General features: G+C 44.5%; 1 protein-coding gene across 1 annotated transcript in view; it reads left to right on the top strand.

The window, feature by feature from the left end:
- LOC122943957 (parapinopsin-like) overlaps positions 1 to 17,123 on the top strand; it is a 36,514-nt gene extending 19,391 nt beyond the window's left edge. Inside the window, exons 3-4 of the mRNA XM_044302115.1 lie at positions 11,158 to 11,400; positions 16,989 to 17,123. Of these exons, the coding sequence (XP_044158050.1) occupies positions 11,158 to 11,400; positions 16,989 to 17,123 (378 nt within the window). The remainder of the gene's footprint in view (positions 1 to 11,157; positions 11,401 to 16,988) is intronic.
- Positions 17,124 to 26,193: the final 9,070 nt, after the last annotated feature.

Genomic DNA, 26,193 nt, shown 5'->3' on the forward strand with positions numbered 1-26,193 from the left:
AATATCATATGAATTAAACTATATCGATTTAAACTGCGTAGCAGCACATAGCAATTACTGTTCCTGTACCCAACCAAACCCATAATGCACTTTTCCTTACTGCCAGCCCTGCCCCTAAAAACGCCCCTTTAGTTTATAGTTCCCCCCTCCCAGCTAGTTACATAGACAATCCCCTATCACTACCCCTTTTGCTGCTTTGACACTCTCATGAACATAACAGAAAATAAGAAAGAGCTGCAAGGACATGGTCATATGACCACAGCTCAGAACGGAAGATAGAAGCAATTAACGTAAAATAAATACATTGCCAAATTATGTTTATAAATAGGTATTTTAACCCCCTAACAATTTTTCCCAAACTCTGCCTGGGCTTTCGGAAAAGGACCTAACAGTTTAGCCTGAGAGAAGGTCTGGCAGCATGGTAATGGTGGGGAGGGCTGCCCTTTATCAGCCCTTTATATCTGGGGATCTGTAGAAAATAGAGATATGGGCCTGGTCTTGTTTGAAAGCTAGCAATCTAAGATTTAAAACAAGACCATAATCATGCATTATCTCCTCTACATTGAGAGATATAGCTTTTAGAAATCTGGTCAGAAGTGAAAGCAGCTGAAAGTGAAAACAGGCTTCAGCTTTTTCACTGTGGACCCAAATTCTAAAGGCTATATCTGAAAATGTTGAGGGGATAAAGCTGACAAAGGGGTTTCTGGTCCTGTTTCAAAACCTAGATTGCCAGCCTTTCAAATAAGATCAGGCCTATATCTCTACCTTGATACAGAGCCCAAACTATGAAGGCCTGAAGCAGCCCTTCAGCAGGCTCTGATCTGAGCCAGCCTGGAAGAGGAGAGGGGGCCAGTGGGGCAGTTGGAAAGAAAAAAACTGAGAACAAGAGGAAAACCTAATATATTAGCCTTATATCATCAGAATAGATAACAATGTTCTGGAAATGCAACATAAAAGCAGATTATTTTTTAAAACAAGTGTTTATATTATATTGTATAATAAAAACTACATACATTTGGAATCATCTTAAAGGGAACCTGTCACCAGGATTTTGTGTATAGAGCTGAGGACATGGGTTGCTAGATGGCCGCTAGCACATCCGCAATATCCAGTCCCCATAGCTCTGTGTGCTTTTATTGTGTAAAAAAAACGATTTGATACATATGCAAATTAACCTGAGATTAGTCCTATCCCTGAGATGAGTCAGGGACAGTAACCCATGTCCTCAGCTCTATACATAAAATCCCGGTGACAGTTTCCCTTTAATTGTACTGCCCTCAGGGAATACATGTATCATGTTATGTATACCACACAGTGAACACCTTTAAAATGAATCCCACAAAATAATGTTAAAATTCCTGTTTGTTTTATCTTCCCCTAAATATAAAATAATACAAGTTATGTAATACACTATATGTATCCCTAATGGTTTCCAAAAAAAACTACAACTTCTCTTGCAAAATTCAAGCTAAATTAAAGAAATGATTAAAAAGCAATAACTGCTGGGACAGAGAGGGAGAAAATTTTTACTGGTTTTTAAGGCTAAAATGAGTCATGTCACTAAGGGGTTAAATGCACTTGTGCCCCCTGAGTTGTGAGCCAACTAGATTTACTTCATATATAAATTAAAAATTTACAATAAAAAAGTGACATTTCCGTAAGGGTTTTTCCAATTTTAATGTGACTGTTGGGGGGGGGGGGGGGTTAAAGGATGTGGAACTAAACTGGAATACCCTTTTAAGGCAAATAATAAATGTGCCTAAATTATATAAGACTTCCCTGATTGGATATACCGTACAGTAACTTTAGGATAGTGACCTCATTTACATTGAGGAGTGGAGATGTGGACAGCGCTATGCTGCGATCTAACGTGTCACCACCCTAATCTTACTCTTTACAACGGACAATAATTGAATGATACTCCAGGCCCCAAATGCAAGACCTGTACTAGGGCCCATCAGACACCAGGGTGGGGGGTGCAACTACAACCCCCTTTGGGCACTCCCATATCAGCTCAGCTTATGGAGGTGTCTTTGCAGTATACTGGCTGTGGATGAGTTAAATCAGTTGGAAGATTTAAGAAAAAGAACAAAAAAGATAGAAAAAATAAAATTACCATAATGGCTGAAGTGTGACAGAAAAAAGCCTGACAGAACATGGGTAACGAGTTGAAAGGATATGAAAGGTAATAATTACCGCATGAAGATAACAGAGCGAGAATTGGGGCCTTGTCTCTGTCTTTCCAATTCCAGTTTAATTTTCACTTATGAAATTTGTACAATAAGTGGAAATAATCTCAACAATGAAACTTTCTATATTACGGAAGTGCGGCAAAGTGTTATACAGGCTGGATATACTGCCACGTACTACATCACACAGTATACAGTCCTCTCCTGACTGGTATATTTACTATTAAACCTCTATTGAGATTGTTGTAAGTAGTGTTGATCAAGGATGCTCGGCCGAACACTAGTTCGGCTCGAGCATCTCGATGCTCGGCACATGGCAGTATTTGGCCAAATACCACATGTGCTCGAGCGCAATGCTCGAGTCTCCTCCCCGCACGTTTGTTGGCTGCTACGCAGGCAATAAACGTGCAGGTAAGTACTGCCATTCACTGTAATGCCATAGCCATGTTGGTTACTGCCACTGGCATTACAGTGATTCGCTGGCTGGAACGCGCCATTGGGCGCTATATAGCACCCGATGACACGTGTTTGGCTCAGTGTTAGTCAGGGAGAGCTGTGCTGAAGAAAGGAAAGATAGTGTAGGGAGTGAAATTTCTTTTTTGGAAGTTTAAAAACTTGTCAGAGACCCAAAAGTCCTATTAAGGACTATTGTCGATTATGGCAGCAGCAATATCTATTTTTAGCTTATCCTGCGCTAAATAGCGTGCAATAGTTAGGCCGCTGCAGACAGCGACATTATCTGTGCTACATCTCCTGTGTAACGTTTGCGTATCCCAAAAATATCTGTGACATCAGGTGTACTTTTTCCGTAGACGGTGTCCGCTGCGGACAGTGACATTACCTGGGGATAAATCTCCTGGGTAACGTTTACACATCCAAAATACCTGTGACATCCCCTGTAATTTTATATTAGCCGCTGCTGACATCAGCGACATTATCTGCGGTCTCCTGTGTGACGTTTCAATATCCCAAATACCTTTTTTTATTTTTTTGCGCATACACTTACAAATCCTACGCTACTGTACATGTGACATACTTTCAAGCATATATAACATTTAATATGAAGAAGGCGAGCAGTAAGGGACCGGGAAGTGGCCGTGCTGCTGATGGTGCACGCAGAGGCCGTAGCCCTGGGAGCGGTGAAACTGTGCCTGCTGCCATAGCACAAGAAAAACAACATCCACGAAACCTAGCTTCATGTCCCAGTTTGCAGGGTGGTGCAGGACAACGCTATCGGAGTCAGACCAGTGCGATCAGGTGGTCGGTTGGATTGCAGCAGATAATGCTTCCCGTCGGTTAAGCACCACTCTGTCTTCCACCAAGTCCAGTTTCAGTAGCTAAAAGTCTGGTCAACACAATCCTCACCCTGATCCTCCCACCATGGAGAGTCTGGCCAAACAAGTGATCCCACACTTGGATATTCCGAGGAGCTATTTTCAACACCATTCCTTCATTTGGGTCTCTCGACAAGCCCAATTGAAGTGGGACATGAGATCTTGTGCCCTAATTCCCAAACTCTTGAGCATCCAAAGTCGCAAGAAGATGACGGTGGGGAACGGCAATTAGTGTTTCACGAGGTGGATGATTATGATGAGACACAGTTGCCAATAAGTAAATGACAGTTAGTGTCTCAAGAGGTTGATGATGAGGATGAGACACAGTTGTCAATAACTGAGGTTGTTGTTAGGTCAACAAGTCAGTGAGGAAGTAGAAGAGGTGGTGGACGATGAAGTCACTGACCCAACCTGGGAAGGTGGCAAGCCTAGCGAGGACAGCAGTACAGAGGGGGAGGGATCCGCAGCACCGCAAAAGGCTGTAAGAGGCAGTGGGGTGGCAGAAGGGAGAAGGCGGGCCACACCAAACAGGCCCGCAACTGTTCCCCGAAGCACACCCTTGTGGAAATCTCCCTTGCCAAGGGGTAGATGTTCCGCAGTCTGGCGCTTTTTTGAGGAAAGTGCGGACGACAAAAGAATTGTAATTTGCAAGCTGTGCCATACAAAAATGAGCAGGGGCGTGAACACTAGCAACCTCACCACCACCAGTATGATCTGCCACATGGCATCAAAGCACAATAATAGGTGGGCCGAACGCCTGGGTCCACAATCTGTGTCTGCGGGTCACACCACTGCCTCCTCTTCCCCTGTGTTACGTGCTGGCCAATCCCCTGTCGAAGGCGCAAGCCCGTATGCCTCCCGCCCTGCACCTGGACCTTCCTGATGTCAGTGCCCGTCTCTCGGTACGCAGTCTCCAGCCACAACTATTTTTCACAGTGTGCCGTGCCCGCCTTACACCAGCATGTGTCTCGCAAAAAACATCACCCTTGCCCTGACCAACTCAGTTACTGGGAAGGTCCACTTAACCACTGACACATTGAAAAGTGCTTTCGGCCAGGGACGCTACATTTCCCTGACAGCACACTGGGTGAACGTTGTGGAGGCCGGGAGTGAGCCGTACCCTGGGATGGCACAGATGCTACCGACGCCAAGGATTGTGGGCCCTATTTCCATCAGGGTTTCCGTCACTACCTATGTTAGTGGCTCCAACCCCCACTTCTCCTCCTTCTCCACTTCCACCTCAGAATTATCCTCTTGCAGCACCAGTCAGACATCAGTCGGTAGCTGGAAGCAGTGTAGCACTGCAGTGGGGAAGCAGCAATAGGCCGTGCTTAAGCTGATCTGCTTAGGTGACAAACAGCACACCGCCGCAAAGCTGTGGCAGGGGATAAGGGACCAGACTGAGCTGTGGCTCTCGCCACTCAAGCCTGGCATGGTTGTGTCTGATAATGGGTGTAACTGCGCCGTGTGTGTGCCCATTTCCGCAAGTCATCGACAGCTTCTGCCGGTCTGTGAACGTTGCAGCAGCGCCTACAATTGCCAGTTCACCGACTGTTGTGCGATGTGAGCACACGCTGGAACTCCACGTTCTACATGTTGGCCAGGCTTTGTGAGCAGCAGAGGGCAGTAGTGGAATACCAGCTGCAACATGGTCGTCGCCTTTCTAGTCAGCTTCCGCTCCTCACAAGCTGTTGGTCACTGGGAGCTCTTGGTCACAATTGACCACGGCATCTGATGGGTTAAAAGTCCATTTAGAAATGGCACCCACTCAGCTCCTGAAGACCTGACATCCACTGTATATGTATGGAGGATGTTGGGAAGTGGTTTATTGGAGTTGTGCCCTTCGAGGCTTACTTTGTAATATTCAAATTAGAGGACAGACTCTCTATTTGGGTACATAAAGGTCCAAATTGGGGAATCCCTTCTATGAAGCCCATATTCCCTAATTCAGACATTTGGATAAGAGTTCTTGTGGTGAGACAAGCCATTTTACAAGTAACATCAATGCATTAGCATGCATGGGAGGCGGGGAAGAGAGGAGTCATTATGATGGTGGTAGTAGTACTCACAGTGACAATCTCCCCCTGTGGCCATGCGGTGACTAGAGCAACAAGGGTGGTAGTTGTAGTACTCCCAGTCTCTCTTTTGCTAAACACACTTTGCAGTCACTCCAAATAACCATTGGCATGCTATCTGGTTCTGCAGTTCCTGAGATGAGGGATGCAGATTTAAGATCTGGATGGACAATCTGTATCAAAGTGTGGCAGGTGCTTGAGCAATATTCCCTCACCTTCAGCAAAGCCCCTTACCATAAACAAGCCGTACCTCACTGACATTATCGCGCATGGCCTTAATATGGTGTTAAACCTTCAAAGATGGCTTATCTGCTCTCAGCAGTGCTCTGGTGTTGAGGTTGTTTCTTAGGCAGATTAAGCCTCATGGATAAGGTTCTGTGAACTGGATGTCTGGTCTCCAGAGACTCACTCACGTCCTTCCTGCAGCTCTCCTCAGACTAGACTCTTTAACCAGGGGGCGGACTTTGGTCTATCACCCTGGCAAACTAACCAGTGAACAAATGTTAACTATGTAACTGCCTATTCATTTGCCATTGGGTTTATACAATATATAGAAAAATAACTGCTTTACACAAACCTCACAGTATGGTAATTTTGAATTAACTCTTAGAGCAGTAATTACCCTTTTGAAGTGCCCCACTGGGGTACTGCACGTAGAGCCAAACTATTTTAGAAATTCTAATAAATTAGAGCGCTTCAGCCTCTTCAAACAGCAGCTCAGCGGCGGTTGCTTGGAGTTGGACTCCGACTAATCTGAAATAAATGACCTATCCCAGGTATGCTCAACCTGTGGCCCTCCAGCTCTTGCATAACTAGAACTCCCAGCATGCCCTAATAGTTGTAGGCTATCCGGGCATCCTGGGAGCTGTAGTTTTGCAACAGCTGGAGGGCCGCAGGTTGGGTATGCCTGACCTATCCAAAACTCCCCCTTTAATATATTTTTATAGAAGATAGAAAATAATAATACCAAGAGTGCCCATATTTTGCCCCCTACCTGCATTGCGCCCTAGGCCACTGCCAGCCTGGTGAATATTACAAAGATGTCATTTCCATCCATCTCAAATATGCTGCAGCTGTGAAACACATTAAGGTTGGGAAAAGTTGTGTTTTATGTATGTCGTTACTGCTATGGGAGCAATACAAACAAAATTAAGACGAAGGAGCGAAAAATGCTCATTGTTTTCAGCGACGTGGTGACCTTAATAAATTACTTTAAATTGCAAATGCGCCATTTTAATTACCATCCCAGTGTTTTTATATTGCCATGATTTGGAATCTCATAGCTGAACATTTATCCCGTTTTCCCATAAAAGGCACATTAATCCATGTCTCCTTCAGAAATGTAAATGAACGGTCGCTGATTTTATACACGTCTGTGTTATGGAAGCACTTAGCCGGCGCCAGGGGGACGCTATCAGGGTTACACTTGTTAAAACGGCTTCTATTTAAATGTTCCCTGAGGTAAAACATAACTGCGAAACTAAAAAATTCTTCTGATCTAATCCAATCATCCAGCTTTACTAAAGGAAACTCCATGTGAGCGAATGACAACTGAGAGGAGGTAATTACTCTAAGACCATTAATTGCAGCTGGAACTAAAATATGTAAATGTTCTATGGTGTGGAACGTAATACATTTAATATCTGCTTTTTTAGACGCTGTCGTTTCATTTCCCTTTTGTGATGGACGTTACAGAATTTGTTGTATATTTTGGACTTCGAGGAGCCTGTCATCCGATTTAAAGGAATATTCCGGTTACCATAAACTGATATTTTAGAGTAATTCATCATCAATAATTACCTAATATAATGTAAATTTCACATATTTACCGTTCAGTATTTATAAAAGTAGTTTTCTTCCTCTGCTACCCACTGTGTTTGTGTAACGGTCACGTACACACTACACACTCCTGGCCCTGCCTACTTGCCTCGCAAGTCCTAATGACAGGGGACAACTGGACGGCAGTCCCTAGCTTAGAATACGTGCTGGGAGGACAGACAAGACAAATGACGGATAGTGAACGGACCTGGTCAATACCAAGAGAGCTACGCAGTACAAAAGGGTAAAGCAGAGAATAGTCAGGAGAAGCCGGGGTCAAATACCAGGAGAGTAATGAAGTACCACAGGAGTCCGCAAAGAATCGCCAGGTGGAAGACGGGGTCAGAATACCAGGAGGGATGCGCAGTACAGGAGGAGCAGGCAGAGGATCGTCTGGGAACACAGGAACAGGTAAGTATGCCAGGTAACAAAAATCGCCAAGAACCTAATTAAAAGGCAACCTGTGGCCAGCAGGCTGCCTGTTAAGTACTGGCTAGCTGGGGTCATGTGACGTGGCCAGCGCCACATGACCCACACTACGGAGTACAGCTAGTGAGCACCGAGTTGCTGGGGGAACTGAGGACGCTGGACGTACAGTGGAGACGTGCGCGGCCGGTCCGTCCCGCCCCCTATGACCTAGGAGATGAGGACGCCTTGCGCGTCCTCGCTCCTGCACAGAAACGGGACGCTGACGGTGCTGAGGAGAGCGAGCGCCTCCGCGTCGCGTGACAGTTTCCTCATAAATAACCATGGCATCGACCTGTAGTTCTGAGCTTTTGTTAGGTCGAGCATGCTCAGTGGGTTGCAATCAGTTCTCTAGCTAAACGTCTTGTGAAACAAAGGGTGTGTGTCAGTGTGCTGGCGATTACTGGGTAGAGGGGGCGTGACTGGGCGGTATATCAGGGAAGGGTACATTGGGAAGATCAGGCGCCATGATGCTCTCAGTGTGTTGCAGGCTCACAAAGACGCTAGACAATTGGATTGCAAGGTAAATTGAAGCTCTGGTAATATGTACAGGTATGGCTTCTGGTTGGGTCACAGCTTGCAGCCTTTATGCATTTTTTGAAAACTTAAGTTACTTTACTGGAATACCCCTTTAATAGTTTCCTTCATGTTTTCCCCAAAATATGAAGTGGATTCATTTTTGACCTCTCTTTGGCCTCCATCCTGAATTATGAAGAGATATTCCATTCTACTGAACTCCTCAAATGAAGTGAAATGTGGAGCTCTATTGTAGTTTTTAAATAAAGAACTAAATCCATCATAGATAATAAAATGTGCTTGGACCAGGGGCAGAGAGGCCCGGAATGGCAGGTGGACCCTGGACGTTAGGCCCAGGCCTTGTCTGTCAGTACAAACACACATTAATCATGATCACTGTGTGTGCACTGACAGACGAGACCTGGGACATATTAGATGTCTGACGCCCATTAGGGCCCAGGGATCATTTGACGGCCTGTGCTTTGCCCAGCAGGCGCCGGGCTGTGTAGAAAAGTGCACAGGCCTCGGCCTGTCCTCGGCCTGTCTGCTCTCCGACTCAGCAGGCACTGAGCGCCTTTACATCACAGAGGCTTCACTAATGTAAGGGGCACTACTATTAGGGGGCATAACTACTGTGTGGGAGGCTTTAACAGGGCATTCTATTGTGTGGGGGCACTAAGGTGGAGCAGTAATGTGAGGGAGCATAACTACAGTATGGTATGGGGGCACTAAGAGAGCAAAACTACTGTGTGGGGGCACTAACAGGGCATTCTATTGTCTGGGGGCACTAAGGGGGCATAACTACTGTGTGGGGGCGCTAACAGAACATTCTACTGTATCGAGGCACTAAGGGGCCATAACTAACAGGGCATTCTACTGTGTGGGGCATTAAGGGGAAGCACTGCTGTGAGGAAGCAAAACTATGTGTGAGGGCACTAACGGGGCACTCTATTGTGTGGGGGCACTAAGGGACCATAACTACTGTGTGGGGGCACAAAGGGGGGCAACTAATGAGTGGGAACACTAAGGTAGCATAGCAATTTTGTGGGGGCACTAAGGTGGCATGACTACTGTGTTGGGGGGAATAAAGGGCCATTTTACTGTGTGGGGGCACTAAGGGGGCATAACTACTGTGTAGGGCATTTTATGGTGTGGGGACACTAAGGGGGCATAACTACTAAGTAGGTGGTGGATTTTATAGAGAGTGTGAGCGGTCTTCACTAGCAGTAGGTGGGAGTGTTGCGGGAAGTTGATGTAAGGGAGCCCATTAAAAAATGTGCTCAGTGGTTAGCACTGGTGCCTTGCAGCGCTGGGGTTCTAGGTTTGAATGTGACCAAGGACAACATCTGCATAGAGTTCATATGTTCTCCCCGTGTTTACATGGATTTCCTCCCACACCCGAAAGACATACTGATAGGGACCTTAGATTGTGAGCCCCATTGGGGACAGCTTGATGCTAATGTCTGTAGAGCTCTGCAGAATATCTATAAAGCGCTATATACGTGTGTAAAATATGCGGCCCAGCTTTTCCTAGTTACACCTCAGCTTCTTACCTCACCCAATTTTAATTCTCCTTTGTGTAGCCCAGCAATAAAAATATTCAGGAATGGTCTTCAGATGGCACATGAGCCTTGGCTTGAGATATACCATGATGAGCTTTGCAAGAAGACCAGCTTTGAAAAGATAAACTTTAGTGTTACTCATCTTGCGATATCTGGAGTCAAGACGAAAGGTAAAAAAGGACACATCTGTACATGGACAACGAACAACAAATGGGCAAAAGTGGCCAGAAATGTTGGAAACATTTCAATGTTTGGGACAACATTTCACCTAATAATCTCCTGAACCTCAGGTTTTAGGCACCTAAACTGTCTTTGGACATCTTCTTAGAAGAGCCCTCAACCAATAGGATGAATCTGTTTAGTACTATAGCCACATTTCTTCACTTGAAATGGGGCTGACCTGCAAGCCTAGACAACCTGGTGCATTACCCCAGTGGTGTTACTGCAATGGGTTAATTGCTATAATGCTATTTTATTGAGTTAAATGTTGTGATTTATTGTGTTTGCGTTCCTAATAGCATTGTATGGGCAATTATTGGTTAACACCTTGGCTCACTGTATTACGTTGCCAGGAGATGGATCTGGGTCTGCCCCCTGGTTAGTTAGAGTCAGTACAGATGAGTTCTAGCTGTGCTACAGTAAAGACCTACATGTGCAAGCTCCTCAGAGCTGGGCCCAAGTTGAGAGGATCCCCATCTCTAAGACTTCTCCAGCCAAGGAAGCATTATTACCATCAAGGTGCTCCAGAGAAAAGGAAATTAGAAGGTCTTGGACCCTCAAGGTCATGCATTGGAGTCAGACAGCGCGTATTGTGCGCGTTTATGGCACAGAGGCTTTACTGCTGTGAGAGTGAACTGCAGAAATATTCAAGAAAACCTCATTGCATGCAACCTCCATTATTGTCACTGTTTATAAGCTGCTACTGGGGAACGATTGCACTGTGTAGTGTGTGTACAGTATATGCTTTGGAACTGTGCCTAGCTTCTGTTGGATGTACTACTACTTCCATTCTGCACTTTAGTAAAGGAAGACTTTTTTTTTATTGATACCAACTAGTCCCGGACAACCCCAATAACAAGTTCAATCAACCATCAAGCTTGTCAGTAACCATTTACGTAACGCCCTCTCGATCATTGCTGCAGTATATGTGTAACTGTTTTGTATCAGTAAAATATATATATTCTGCATTTCCCTTTAGGTGGCCAAACTAGGGGTAGCAGAAGGAGGAACTACCAGCAAAGCTGAGGTCCAAGTGTCCCGCATGGTCCTAGTGATGATTATGGCGTTTCTCATCTGCTGGCTCCCATATGCAGTCTTCGCTATGATGGTTGTGGCAAATCCTGGCATGTACATTGACCCAGTAATAGCCACCGTGCCGATGTACCTGACCAAAACCAGCACTGTCTATAATCCAATTATATACATATTTATGAACAAGCAGGTAAGAGTCTCATCGGGATCAGTAGGTGAAATTATTGTCATTGGTCTTATTTGGGGGTCAGCTGCACAGCTCTGCCATTGACTGTATTGAAAATCCTATGTTGGTTTTTTGCAAATTGGTACAAAATGATAAATGCACGATTGTAACCAACTATTTGGTAAACGCTCATGGGCCCTGGTGGAGTTTAGCTTAGGCCCCCCTTCCCATAGGGCTTTGTGGCCAGGGGCAGGGAAGCACATAGCCTTAGTGCTGCCTGAGGCAAAAATGTAAATGGCCCCTCCTCCCCCATGCCAAATTCTTCACCTAACCCCTTCCTTCCAGCCAGAGGTGTAGCTTGACCATCATGTACTTTCTATAATACCGGTGTCTTCTTATGTGGCACAAGGGTCTTTGGGGCCCCTCAGGCTCCTGGGCCCAGTAGTGACTGCCACCACTGCACCCCCTAGAGCTATGCTCCTGGACAGTAGCTGTCAATCCATCGCGCTTGGCTATTTTTGCAAGTTTCATAGAAGCCAATGGAGTAGGTTGCACATGTGCGGCCACCTGTCTACTCCTGGAGGAGCGAAACATTGTGGGTCTCACCTCTTGCACCCACTCCTTTCAGGCATTTATAGTCTATCCTGTGGATCTACAGATAGGACAGCTCCATTACATGGGTTACATAGTAACATAGTACATAAGGCCAAAAAAAGACAATTGTCCATCCGGTTCGCCTGTCATCCTGCAAGTTGATCCAGAGGAAGGGTTGTGCCATGAAAAACATTTTACATTTTTCAACCCATACCTTTGTATTTGCATGCAATTAAAGTTTTAGTATAGCCACTAACTATTCCAAAACATTTACCTGTATAGCGCCACCTGCTGTTTGTTCTTTTCCTTATTTTTTTGACCACCTCAATGAGGTGGTCGCACGTTTAAATCTTGAACTGTCACCAGCCTTATCTTCTGTTAGAAGCTGTGACAGTTACAGGAAAAGAGCTGCAGCAGAAATGACACGCCCCCTGAAAAAATACATGCAGCCCCTCCCCCCGAACTACAGCAGAAAGAACACACCCCCTGAGCAAATACACGCAGCCCCCCTGAACTACAGCAGAAAGGACACACCCCCTGAGCAAATACATGCAGCCCCCCCGAACTACAGCAGAAAGGACACACTCCCTTGGCAAATACACGCAGCCCCCCTGAACTACAGCAGAAAGGACACACACCCTGAGCAAATACACGCAGCCCCCCCGAACTACAGCAGAAAGGACACACTCCCTAAGCAAATACACGCAGCCCCCCTCCCCCTTTAACTACAGCAGAAAGGACACACCTCCTAAGCAAATACACGCAGCTCCCCCCCGAACTACAGCAGAAAGGACACACTCCCTGGGCAAATACACGCAGCCCCCCTGAACTACAGCAGAAAGGACACACACCCTGAGCAAATACACGCAGCCCCCCCCCCCCCCCCCCCCCCCGAACTACAGCAGAAAGGACACACCGCCTGAGCTGCTTTCCTGGGAAAAAAAATCTAGCAGAACAATTGGAGCAATGAATGGGGAGATCTCTGGATCCATGTGAGGTACCGGGCTGGTTCTAAGTTTGTTAGAAAGAGACTGACATGTACTATATCATACTGGATTTTCATTGCTTACATCAATTATGGCCTAACCCCTTTAACAATGAAACGGCTTTTACCTGACGTCAATTTGAAAACCCCATTATCTACAGTCCATGTTGGTCCAGATTCGTCCTAGAGAGCTGATGAACATAAATCAATAGCTTTGGGGTTTCTTTGGGTCTGAGGACCAACCAGGGCACTCAATACCCCCCATCTTCTGGGGGTAGGCGTGATTAGTATGCTCCCAATATCTGTTTTCCCCTTGTCAACAGGCTAGGTGCCTACATGTTCTACCCCCGACCAGTCAGTGCTGACAACGTTAGACTGTATAGGGACACACCTTGTTGACAAGGGTTAAAAGTAACAACTTATGTGTGTATTTCCAGGAGAAGTAATAGAGGAATGGAAGGAATGTAGAGTTACAGTCAGGTCCGTAAATATTGGGACATCGACACAATTCTAACATTTTTGGCTCTATACTCCACCACAATGGATTTGAAATGAAACAAACAAGATGTGCTTTAACTGCAGACTGTCAGCTTTAATTTGAGGGTATTTACATCCAAATCAGGTCAACGGTGCAGGAATTACAACAGTTTGCATATGTGCCTCCCACTTGTTAAGGGACCAGAAGTAATGGGACAGAATCAGAATCATAAATCAAACTTTCACTTTTAAAAACTTGGTTGCAAATCCTTTGCAGTCAATTACAGCCTGAAGTCTGGAACGCATAGACATCACCAGACGCTGGGTTTCATCCCTGATGATGCTCTGCCAGGCAGAGGCGTAACTAGAACTGACTGGGCCCCATAGCAAATTTTTGTACGGGGCCCCCCACACACACTTCTTCACAAAGACTTTTTATTTACTGTATTTACTGTCATTTTTAGCACGACTGTTTTTTGACATTTCCAGTTGCTGACGGAGTTTATATTCAACTCAACCCCTTTAAAACCTGCGCTGCAATTGTAATAGACCCGTCTGATTTACCTTTACATATCCACAAGTATTTTAGCCTCTGTACCTTTCATACCACATACACGGACGCAGTCATACACGCACTCTCCACATACACGGACGCAGTCATACACGCACTCTCCGCATACATGGACGCAGTCATACACGCACTCTCCACATACACGGACGCAGTCATACACGCACTCTCCGCATACATGGACGCAGTCATACACGCACTCTCCGCATACACGGATGCACTCATACACGCACTCTCCACATACACGGACGCAGTCATACACGCACTCTACACGGACGCAGTCATACACGCACTCTCCACATACACGGACGCAGTCATACACGCACTCTTCACATACACGGACGCAGTCATACACGCACTCTCCACATACATGGACGCAGTCATACACGCACTCTCCACATACATGGACGCAGTCATACACGCACTCTCCACATACATGGACGCAGTCATACACGCACTCTCCACATACATGGACGCAGTCATACACGCACTCTCCACATACATGGACGCAGTCATACACGCACTCTCCACATACATGGACGCAGTCATACACGCACTCTCCACATACATGGACGCAGTCATACACGCACTCTCCACATACATGGACGCAGTCATACACGCACTCTCCACATACATGGACGCACTTATACACACTCTCCACATACATGGACACATTCATGCACATACTCTTCACATACAGGGGCGCACTTATACACACAGTCACCACATACATGGATGCATACATGGACGCACACATATACAATACACATATATAGACACCCAGCTTTCCTGCTGTGCCTCTCCCCCATACTCTAATGCCTCTGCACTTGTGCCATGCAGGATAGCAGGGAAGCTGGATGACATCTCATGATATAATTCACCCAGCTTTCCTACTGTACTGCATGTCACATGTGCACAGTCTGGGAAAGCTGAATATATCCCCAGTTTCCCTGCCACTCACATCACTGGTGCAGTTGTGGCAATCCAACTGGTGTTCAGCATGCTGGGCAGGGAAGGTTCAACTTCAGGCAGCAGGAATCGCGGGCAGAAAAGGGGCGGGGCTATTATAGCTCCGCCCACATCGGGCCGTCCTGTTGCTGGTCACTGTCATGCTGATGTCATTGATGTCAGGTCAGTGACAGAGCGACTCAGATAGAGATAGCGCTAATCTGACTGGCGCCAGTGCAGCAGCACTCCCTCTCCCTCTCTAGTCCCTCCACAACAGGTAACCCCCCCCCTACACGGCCTGGCTCGGCCTGGCTCGGCCCCGCCCCCTCCACAGTTAGGCCCCGCCCCCTTCACCACCTGAGTCCGCCTCCTCCTCCCTCTAGTTATCTACCTCTTCTGCTCGTGCGGCAGTGAGCCCCAGGCCCGCCTGCTTCAGCCTCCAGTCCTGACCTGACTACTCCTCCTTGCCTTACCCCCAGCCAGGCCCGAGCCGCGGACCGCCCATGCCCCGCCCACTACACTGGGCAGGCGGTCGGGCCTGGCTGCCTGTGTGTTTTTACTGTGCACTGTGACTGTTAATAAAAAAAATAAAAATAAATGAATGCGGTCCGGACGGGCCCCCAGTGGAGTAGGGCCCCATATGGTTGCTATGGCGATCCCTACGCCACTGCTGCCAGGCCTCTACTGCAACTGTCTTCAGTTCCTGCTTGCTCTTGGGGCATTTTCCCTTCAGTTTTGTCTCCAGCAAGTGAAATGCCTGCTCAATCGGATTTAGGTCCGGTGATTGACTTCTTTCCCTTATGGTTGCTTTTGCAGTATGCTTTGGGCCATTGTCCATCTGCGCTGTGAAGCACCGTCCAATGAGTTCTGAAGCATTTGGCTGAATATGAGCAGATAATATTGCCCGAAACACTTCAGAATTCATCCTGCTGCTTTTGTCAGCAGTCACATCATCAATAAATACAAGAGAACCAGTTCCATTGGCAGCCATACATGCCCACGCCATGACACTACCACCACCATGCTTCACTGATGAGGTGGTATGCTTAGGATCATGAGCAGTTCCTTTCCTTCTCCATACTCTTCTCTTCCCATCACTCTGGTACAAGTTGATCTTGGTCTCATCTGTCCATAGGATGTTGTTCCAGAACTGTGAAGGCTTTTTTAGATGTCGTTTGGCAAACTCTAATCTGGCTTTCCTGTTTTTGAGGCTCACCAATGGTTTACATCTTGTGGTGAACCCTCTGTATTCACTCTGGTGAAGTCTTCTCTTGATTGTTGACTTTGACACACATACACCTACCTCCTGGAGAGTGTTCTTGATCTGGCCAACTGTTGTGAAGGGTGTTTTCTTCACCAGGGAAAGAATTCTTCGGTCATCCACCACAGTCTTCCGGGTCTTTTGGTGTTGCTGAGCTCACCGGTGCGTTCCTTCTTTTTAAGAATGTTCCAAACAGTAGTTTTGGCCACGCCTAATGTTTTTCCTATCTCTCTGATGGGTTTGTTGTGTTTTTTCAGCCTAATGATGGCTTTCTTCACTGATAGTGACAGCTCTTTGGATCTCATCTTGAGAGTTGACAGCAACAGATTCCAAATGCAAATAGCACACTTGAAATGAACTCTGGACCTTTTATCTGCTCATTGTAATTGGGATAACGAGGGAATAACACACACCTGGCCATGGAACAGCCGAGAAGCTAATTGTCCCATTACTTTTGGTCTCTTAACAAGTGGGAGGCACATATACAAACTGTTGTAATTCCTGCACCGTTCACCTGATTTGGATGTAAATACCCTCAAATTAAAGCTGACAGTCTGCAGGTAAAGCACCTCTTGTTCGTTTTTTTATTTCAAATCCATTATGGTGGTGTATAGAGCCAAAAATGTTAGAATTGTGTCGATGTCCCAATATTTATGGACCTGACTGTATATGAAAATGTTTTCTGAAACAGACATGTCAGGGTCAGGAGAAAAAAAACTAGATGTGGACATAGCTCTTATTCTCCTTGCTAATTGTCTTATGTCCACTTGTCCTTGCAGTTCCAGGAGTGCATGATACCTTTCCTATGCTGTGGTAGGAACCCCTGGGCCATCGAGCCATCTGTGTCCGCAGAAACCAAATCCGCTAACTTGACCAGCTCCAATTCCAGGAAAAACCAAGTGTCTCCTGCTTGATACTTTTCATACGGAGAGTTGTAGAAATCAATGGGCAATACCCTATGTGACATATGCACGTATTATGTAACGAACATCCCGTTAGGCTGCTTATTATATCCCATCACTTTTTGACGTGTAGGTCCAACTTTTAGAACCCCCCATTAGGCCTTATGCCTACATCTGTATCCAATTTCCATATGCCACGATGTCCATGTTGCATCTGTCTTAGTTCCATGTGTCCGTTTCCTGCTCTCCGCACGTCATCCATATTTCAGGTGCATGAAAAAACATAAAGTGGCCATATGGATGTTCTGGCTCCTGCTGTGCACTGCCGAAAAGGTGATTTCTAGAGCGTCCTCTGCAACGGTTCCTGAAAACCAGACTGGACATGGATGGAAACCTGTGCTGTCTGTGGTTTTCACAGACCTATAGACTTGAATGGGTACAGAAATAAGCAGAATATACCAGTTGGATTTAATGGATGAGCTTAAATCCTACTTAGCGAGGAGGAGAGGCAGTAAAGCTCCTGCCTTCTATTTCAATGAAGTTATCAAAGGGAGTCTGTCAGCAGTTTTGACCATGTCAGACTGCAGACAGCACTAGGTAAGGGCTGGGTAGAGCAGGACAAACATACCTTTTGTGGATCTTTTATTATCAGGAGTAGTGAGCATATGAACTTTTTCCAAGTTCGGCTCCTGGCAGGAAAAAAAAACGTCATATTCACACTACTCCTGATAATAAAAAATTCAGAAAAAAGTATGTTTGTCCTAATGTCCTTGACTCCTACCTAAGGCCCCCTGCACACGAACGTGTGCTTCCCGTTGCATTTGCGAATCCGCAATACACGGGTACTGTTCTGTGGGCATTCTGCATCACGGATGCGGACCCATTCACTTGAATGGGTCTGCAAATCCGGAGATGCGGAACGGAAGCACGGACCGGAACCCTACGGAAGCACTACGGAGTGCTTCCGTGGGGTTTCGTCACGTACTTCCGTTCCACCAAAAAATAGGAAATGTTCTATCTTTTTGCGGAACGGCCGGATCGCGGACTGTGTTCGTGCATTGCAGCCCGCATTTTGCGGGCCGCAGCACGACCACAGGGTGCACACGTTCGTGTGCAGGGGGCCTAAAGCTGTGGGAAGTTTTGCATGGTCAAAACTGCTGACAGCTCCCCTTTGAATACCCAAGCATTGTACTACTACTACACTTACTCCGCTCATCGACATCTCTGCAATAAAATTGAATTATTTGTCAATATGTCAATCATTCCAGCATAGATTGGCGCAAATACTTATGTCAAATCCTAAATGTCGATAACAGAACAAAGATCAGCGCATGGAAAGTCCCCCGAGATTAGATTGCTCGTTACTTCTTACTAAATCTATGGAAATAATGTAAAATAAAAATCAGTATTTTTGAAAGGAAAACGTGAACTTAACATTTTTGTCTCTGTGTGGTTATTGTGATATTTTGTATGGGATGTGCCCCAATTGTCTGATAGGTGCGGGAAAGGTGGTGCCTGGAGGACGCCTGGTTTCCCGGGGTCCGGCCACCACCAAGCGTTCTCCCTGCAGTAGTGAATGGGAGCGTACCGCGCTTTGGGCGGCCACCGCTCCCTTTAATTTCTATGGGGCCCAGCTGTTCTTAGCAGCCCCATAGAAATTAATGTGCACCCTCCGCAACTTTCGGGCTCTTCGTTAAAAAAATAAGTCCTCTATCATTAAGAAACTTGAACACAACTGATCAAACTCTCCAACCACCCCATGTCTTAATCCACTTCTCCTCAGCCCCCCTCTTATTGTACAAAATTTTCTCATAGTTTTTTACCTTAGCAATTAAATTCATCCATGTGATTATATCTGGAGTATATCGAGCAAACCAGGTTCGACTAACCAACACTCTGGCCAACATCAATATCCTGCCCAGGAGGATCTTTTGATACTTGTGACTATTTAATTTAGAGAGATCATTAAGCACAAATACTTGTGGTTCAAAAGGGATTCGTATTTTTAGTTTATACCTAATACAATTATTTATAGTATTCCAGAAGTTTGTGAGTTCCGGACAAGTCCATATCATATGAAGAAAATCTGCTCCTACAGTATCGCATTTGGGACAATTGGACTTGTCTCTTAATCCACATTTATTCATCCATAGAGGAGTAATATACAGACGTGGACAAAATTGTTGGTACCCTTTGGTCAATGAAAGAAAAAGTCACAATGGTCACAGAAATAACTTTAATCTGACAAAAGTAATAATAAATTAAAATTCTATAAATGTTAACCAATGAAAGTCAGACATTGTTTTTCAACCATGCTTCAACAGAATTATGTAAAAAAATAAACTCATGAAACAGGCATGGACAAAAATGATGGTACCCCTAACTTAATATTTTGTTGCGCAACCTTTTGAGGCAATCACTGCAATCAAACGCTTCCTGTAACTGTCAATGAGACATCTGCACCTCTCAGCAGGTATTTTGGCCCACTCCTCATGAGCAAACTGCTCCAGTTGTGTCCGGTTTGAAGGGTGCCTTTTCCAGACTGCATGTTTCAGCTCCTTCCAAAGATGCTCAATAGGATTGAGGTCAGGGCTCATAGAAGGCCACTTTAGAATAGTCCAATTTTTTCCTCTTAGCCATTCTTGGGTGTTTTTAGCGGTGTGTTTTGGGTCATTGTCCTGTTGCAAGACCCATGACCTGCGACTGAGACCAAGCTTTCTGACACTGGCTAGTACATTTCTCTCTAGAATTCCTTGATAGTCTTGAGATTTCATTGTACCCTGCACAGATTCAAGACACCCTGTGCCAGACGCAGCAAAGCAGCCCCAGAACATAACAGAGCCTCCTCCATGTTTCACAGTAGGGACAGTGTTCTTTTCTTGATATGCTTCATTTTTTCGTCTGTGAACATACAGCTGATGTGCCTTGGCAAAAACTTCGATTTTTGTCTCATCTGTCCACAGGACATTCTCCCAGAAGCTTTGTGGCTTGTCAACATGTAGTTTGGCATATTCCAGTCTTGCTTTTTTATGATTCGTTTTCAACAATGGTGTCCTCCTTGGTCGTCTCCCATGTAGTCCACTTTGGCTCAAACAACGACGGATGGTGCGATCTGACACTGATGTTCCTTGAGCATGAAGTTCACCTTGAATCTCTTTAGAAGTCTTTCTAGGCTCTTTTGTTACCATTCGGATTATCCGTCTCTTAGATTTGTCATCAATTTTCCTCCTGCGGCCACGTCCAGGGAGGTTGGCTACAGTCCCATGGATCTTAAACTTATGAATAATATGTGCAACTGTACTCACAGGAACATCTAGTTGCTTGGAGATGGTCTTATAGCCTTTACCTTTAACATGCTTGTCTATAATTTTCTTTCTGATCTCTTGAGACAGCTCTTTCCTTTGCTTCCTCTGGTCCATGTCGAGTGTGGTACACACCATATCACCAAACAACACAGTGATTACCTGGAGCCATATATATAGGCCCAATGGCTGATTACAAGGTTGTAGACACCTGTGATGCTAATTAGTGGACACACCTTGAATTAACATGTCCCTTTGGTCACATTATGTTCTGTGTTTTCTAGGGGTACCATCATTTTTGTCCATGCCTGTTTCATGAGTTTATTTTTTTACATAATTCTGTTGAAGCATGGTTGAAAAACAATGTCTGACTTTCATTGGTTAACATTTATAGAATTTTAATTTATTATTACTTTTGTCAGATTAAAGTTATTTCTGTGACCATTGTGACTTTTTCTTTCATTGACCAAAGGGTACCAACAATTTTGTCCACGTCTGTATAATCTATGGCAGATAAAAAATTGTATTAGAACGTGGTTGAAATTCTGGGATAGTGAAACTAAATTTCCAAAAATATTCTCCCATCCTTCTACCTGTAAATTCAAACAATCCACCTCCCACGCTTTTTGTCCTGGTGACTGTGTGTCACTAAACCGTGCCTTAAGTAATAACTTATATATATTTGAAATTTTTATTCTAGACAGTGTACCCCCTACCCAATCATTCAAAAAGGATGAATTATCTATATCTAGCACCAATTTATCATCCAAACTGGATAGGACTGAACGCAATTGAAAATACCTAAACCAAGAAAGGTTTGTTATACTATGTGTCATCTCTATAAATGGTTTAATTTCTCTATCTTTAACTATCTGTGAAATATACAAAATTTTATTCTTTTGCCAAAATGTATCAGCTGCAATATCATCTAGCCTTTGTAAATGCAGATTGTGCCAAAGAGGCGTGAATGTCAGTGAACCCTTGATCTTCAACCACGTTCTAGTTGTAGCCCATACTTTCAGGAGTAATTTTATGGTCTCTCTATAGCCCCACTCATAGCTCTTTAATAGACCAGATTCCAACAAGGTAAAAATATTATTGTGGGCATAGCTAGTTACCAATTTCCCCAACAATGCACTATTCTCTGGTTCATAGCATCTCAATAACTGGGCTGCAATAAAATACCCTTTAAAGTAAGGGAGATTTAAACCCCCGCACTCCATAGATTTATACAGATATTCCAGCTTTATTCGAACTCGCTTTCTTCCCCATATTAAATCATTGATTATTTTTTCAATAAGTTTAAAATGTTTGTCTTGTATCCAAATAGGTGTATTCCTGAGGACATAAAGAAATTGTGGTAATATCACCATTTTAACTAGTGAAACTCGATCGGCTCTGGATAGGGGCAGTCTTAACCAGATCCCTATTTTAGCTCTAGTCCTTACCACTATGGGAATCAAATTAAGTTGTACGAAATTTTCAACCCGAGGTGATATAGTCAAGCCCAAGTATTGAAAGGTGTCAACAATATCCAACTGTGTCCCGAGAACCTCTTTCTGTGGCAGGGGATCTATTGGCATCAAGCTGGTCTTTGTCCAGTTTATAAGAAGACCAGACACCTCGCCAAATGCTTTAACCATTTGAATAATCCTAGGAAGAGTGGTTTCCGTATGGTCTATAAAAAACAGAACATCATCCGCATATAAGGAGATCCGATCTTGTACTCCTAGCGTACCAAATCCTTTAACCTGATCATCCTGTCTAATGGCCATCGCGAGGGGTTCAATATAAATATCGAATAATAAGGGAGACAGTGGGCAACCCTGTCGTGTGCCTCTTCTTAAATCAATACTACTACTCAAAATTCCATTAAGACTCAATTTTGCCCTTGGAGATCTATACAATAACTTAAGAGTACGTATAAACTTTTCCCCAAAGCCCATCCTTGCCAGAACTTTCCAGAGGAAGCACCACTCCACCCTGTCAAATGCCTTGGAGGCATCCAGCGACAGGATGGAGCGAGTGGTCCCCCCAGGGGCCTGAATATTAGAGAAAAGCCGATGTAAATTATGATGTGTGCCCTTGTCTTGGATAAAGCCACTCTGGTCCGAATGGACAATAGAAGAAATAACCCTAGAAAGCCTTGTAGCCAGGACCCTCGCAAGGAGCTTTACATCTGCGTTAAGCAGTGAGATTGGTCTATAAGATTCTAGATCTAAAGGGTCCTTGCCTTTTTTTGGAATTAATATTATTACAGCCTCCATCATTGAGTCTGGGAGCTTCCCATCCTCCATTGATTCAGAAAAGACCTCCAACAATCTCGGGAAGATGCAATCCCTATATTTACTATAAAATTCATATGGGAGTCCATCTGAACCAGGAGTAGAGTTAGCTGAGCATAATTTAATAGCTCCCTCAAGTTCCTGGATTGAGACCTCTAGTTCAAGTGCTTTCTTTTGCGTCTCAGTAATAGTTGGAAAGATGATCCTATCAAGGTAAAAATCTATCTTATCATCTGTGATGTTAGATTCGGCTTTATACAAATCAAGGAAATAATCAACAAAGGCCCTCTCCACCGGGCCCTGTCCAGTGACCATCCTACCATCAATCAATCGGACCTTGTCTATATATTTTTTAGGTTGTTGACTTGAAATTACTCTGGAGAGAAATTTACCGGGTCGCCCCGACTCTGTAAAATATTTTTGCCCTTTAAAGAAAAGACTCTGTTGGGCCTTATCTAGTAAAAAATTAGAATATATTTGTGTGGCTCTTTGCATATTTTCCCTATTTTGCTCCGACTTATTCATGTAAAGGATTCTGTCGCCTGTGCAGCACGTTCTTCTAAGTTTTTCTGTTTTTTCCCATACTCCTTTCTAAGGTTCGCGATATTACTAACCATCAATCCCCTCATATACGCCTTGAAAGTATCCCATACCACTTGACTTTTGGCTGAACCATAATTATTATCCCAAAATCGGCCAATTTCATTGGATTATTTCATGTGTTTTTATAACTGATAGCCAGTAAGGATTTAGTCTAAAAAGGGGTTTTGATGTATATCCTTCCTGAGACAAACAGAATTCAAGTAGTAACGGAGAGTGATCCGATATTGACCTCGTTTCATATTTCATTCGCTTTTTTAATTTCACATGTTTACTACTGATCAATGCAAGATCTATTCTGGACATTGATTTACCTGCTTTACTAAAGCATGAAAAAGCCCTCTTCCCCTGTCCTAAATATTCCCAAGCATCTTCAAAACCAGCCTCCAGGCAGAACCGTGCCAGGGGGGACCCCTGGGCCGGGCTGTCACTCCTGACACTCGTAGAGACCCTATCACGTACAGGATCGATAACACAGTTAAAGTCGCCAATAATCAGTGTTGGACACTCTGGCCATTTATCCATAAACAATACCAAGGAATTAAGGACCGAAAAGGAAAATGGCGGTGGAATATAGACAAAGGCCAAAATACATATCTTCCCCCTTAACCTACAGTATAAAAAAACAAATCTCCCCTGTTGGTCAACAGAGGATGCCTCGCAGACAAAATCAATAAGTCTATGTATCAAGACAGTAACACCTCTCGAGTAGTTAGAGAAAGTAGAATGGTAAGTGTGCGCAGCCCATCCCCTGTCGACCACCCTAGAGGTCTCCTCGGTGAGATGGGTCTCTAACAAGCATACTATTGCTGGCAGATGGACCTGAGTCAAGTCAGAAATCGCTTGTCTCTTTCCTCTATCCCCCAGACCACGTATATTCCAGGCAATAATTCTAGTCAACATTATCGACAGCGGCTAAGTGGGAAAAAGGAACTGGAAATACAAAAGAAAAAAAGGGCAAAAAGAAAAAGAAGAGGAAAAACACACCCATTTTGACGCACCACAGCCCAACCCCCACCCCCCACCCCCCCCCCCCCCCCCACATACAAATAATCCACCACGTATTGTGGTAGATTTCTTTCCTATGACCATCCCTCCCACACTCCCCCCACTCGGCCACCCTCATTAGGAAGCAAAGAGAATTAAATTAAGGGGGATAAACCCCCTTGTAACAATTGATATTCCCGCCAGATCATAAGACAATTAAATCATAAGTTATTTCGGTCAAGCCAGTCCACGGCTTCTTCCGAAGTATCAAAAAAAATAATTTTATCATTAAAAATAATCCGCAATTTTGCTGGGAATATGAAAGAATAATTAATGTCCTTTTCTCTTAGCCTTTTTTTGACCATCAAAAATGTGCGTCTCTTTTCTTGTATATCTTTAGAAAAATCCGGAAAAAAAGCCAATCTGTTCCCGTTATGTACAACCGGTGAACATTCTCTCGCCCTTCTCAAAAGGATGTCTTTATCCCCTGTGGTCAATAACTTAACAAGAAATGTCCGCGGTTGTCTCCCTGGAATTGGTTTACCCCCTGGGACCCGGTGAGCTCTTTCAATCATAAAAAAAGAGGAAAACGCATCTTTCCCAAAATTCTCAAAAATTAATTTCTGTATATATTGAGTTGGGTTCTTCTCTTCCGCACCCTCTGGAATCCCTATTATTCTCACATTGTATCTTCGTGACCTATCCTCGAGGTCCGCAACCTTTTTCTTCAAAAGATTATACTCTGATTTGAATGTAGAGACCTCGGTATTTATTTTTTTGGATTCATTTTGTATCAGGGCAACGGAACTCTCGAGGTTGTTAACCCTGTCTCGCATTTTTGCCAAATCGTCTTTTATTAATCCCACATCAGCTTGGATAAACCCCAGTTGGGTTGTGACAGCCTGTATTAAATCCCCATTTTGTTTGACCGCTAGCAATATTTCTTCTAGCGGAGAGGAGTTGTCATTAGGGATAACTTCCCCCATTATACCATCTTCTTCTGGGGTGTATCTAAAGGCTTTTTGTGTTTCTGACTCAGTCATCTCCGGATCGTCAATTTTTTTTATGACAGGTTCCTTTTGTGCGCCCCTCGTATTAACCCTCGGAGACTTCAGAAACTGATCTATTTTTGTTAATTCAGCAGTTTTAGACCCAGATTTCTGGGTCGAGAGGTCAGTCGAGCGCCTGCTGGCTTTGGGAGCCATACCTTGTTCCTCACTCTATATATATATATTTTTTTTTTTTTTTTTTTTTTTGTAAATTTTTTTTTTTTTTTTTTCCCCTTTTTTTTTTTCGGTTATTCCGCCTCTTCTTTCCTTTTGTATGTGTGTCACTATATATCACTTCTTCCTTCTTCTTCCTTTATAGTTATTTATTATTCTTTTATTTCTTCCTTCCCTTTTTTTTTTTTTTTTCTCCCCTTTTTTTTTTCTCTCTCTTCCTGTTTGTTCTTATTCTCTCTTAGAAATACACCATGTAAAAAGATAGATTACGTATACTCTGGTGCAGATTAGTTCTTTTTACTTAGGTTCGTTACTAGTTAGTATAGTTAGTAGGAAAGACCAAAAATCATAGGAGAGCCGAGGGAGACAAGCAGGAACATAGATGCAGAAGCAAACAGGAACAATCTCACCAGCTCTTTTCCGTTCCCTCCGGCGTCCACGAAGATCCCACAGACTTGGCACACAAAACAGAGGAGAGAAGCGCTAGCACCTGAAAGAAGCGGAAACGTCCGAAAGTACACCCGCAGTCACGGAGTCCAGAGTCCCAGTCCCAGGTATACAAGAAGCCGACCAGCCGATTGCGCACCAGATATTCCCCACAAGCTGGATCCCGGAGACAAGCAAGCGAGGCAGACAGTCCAGAAGACCAGGATACACAATCAACGCCGGGCAGCAGGCGGAGTCA

Source organism: Bufo gargarizans, chromosome 7, assembly GCF_014858855.1.
Source record: "Bufo gargarizans isolate SCDJY-AF-19 chromosome 7, ASM1485885v1, whole genome shotgun sequence".
NCBI classification, from domain to species: domain Eukaryota; kingdom Metazoa; phylum Chordata; class Amphibia; order Anura; family Bufonidae; genus Bufo; species Bufo gargarizans.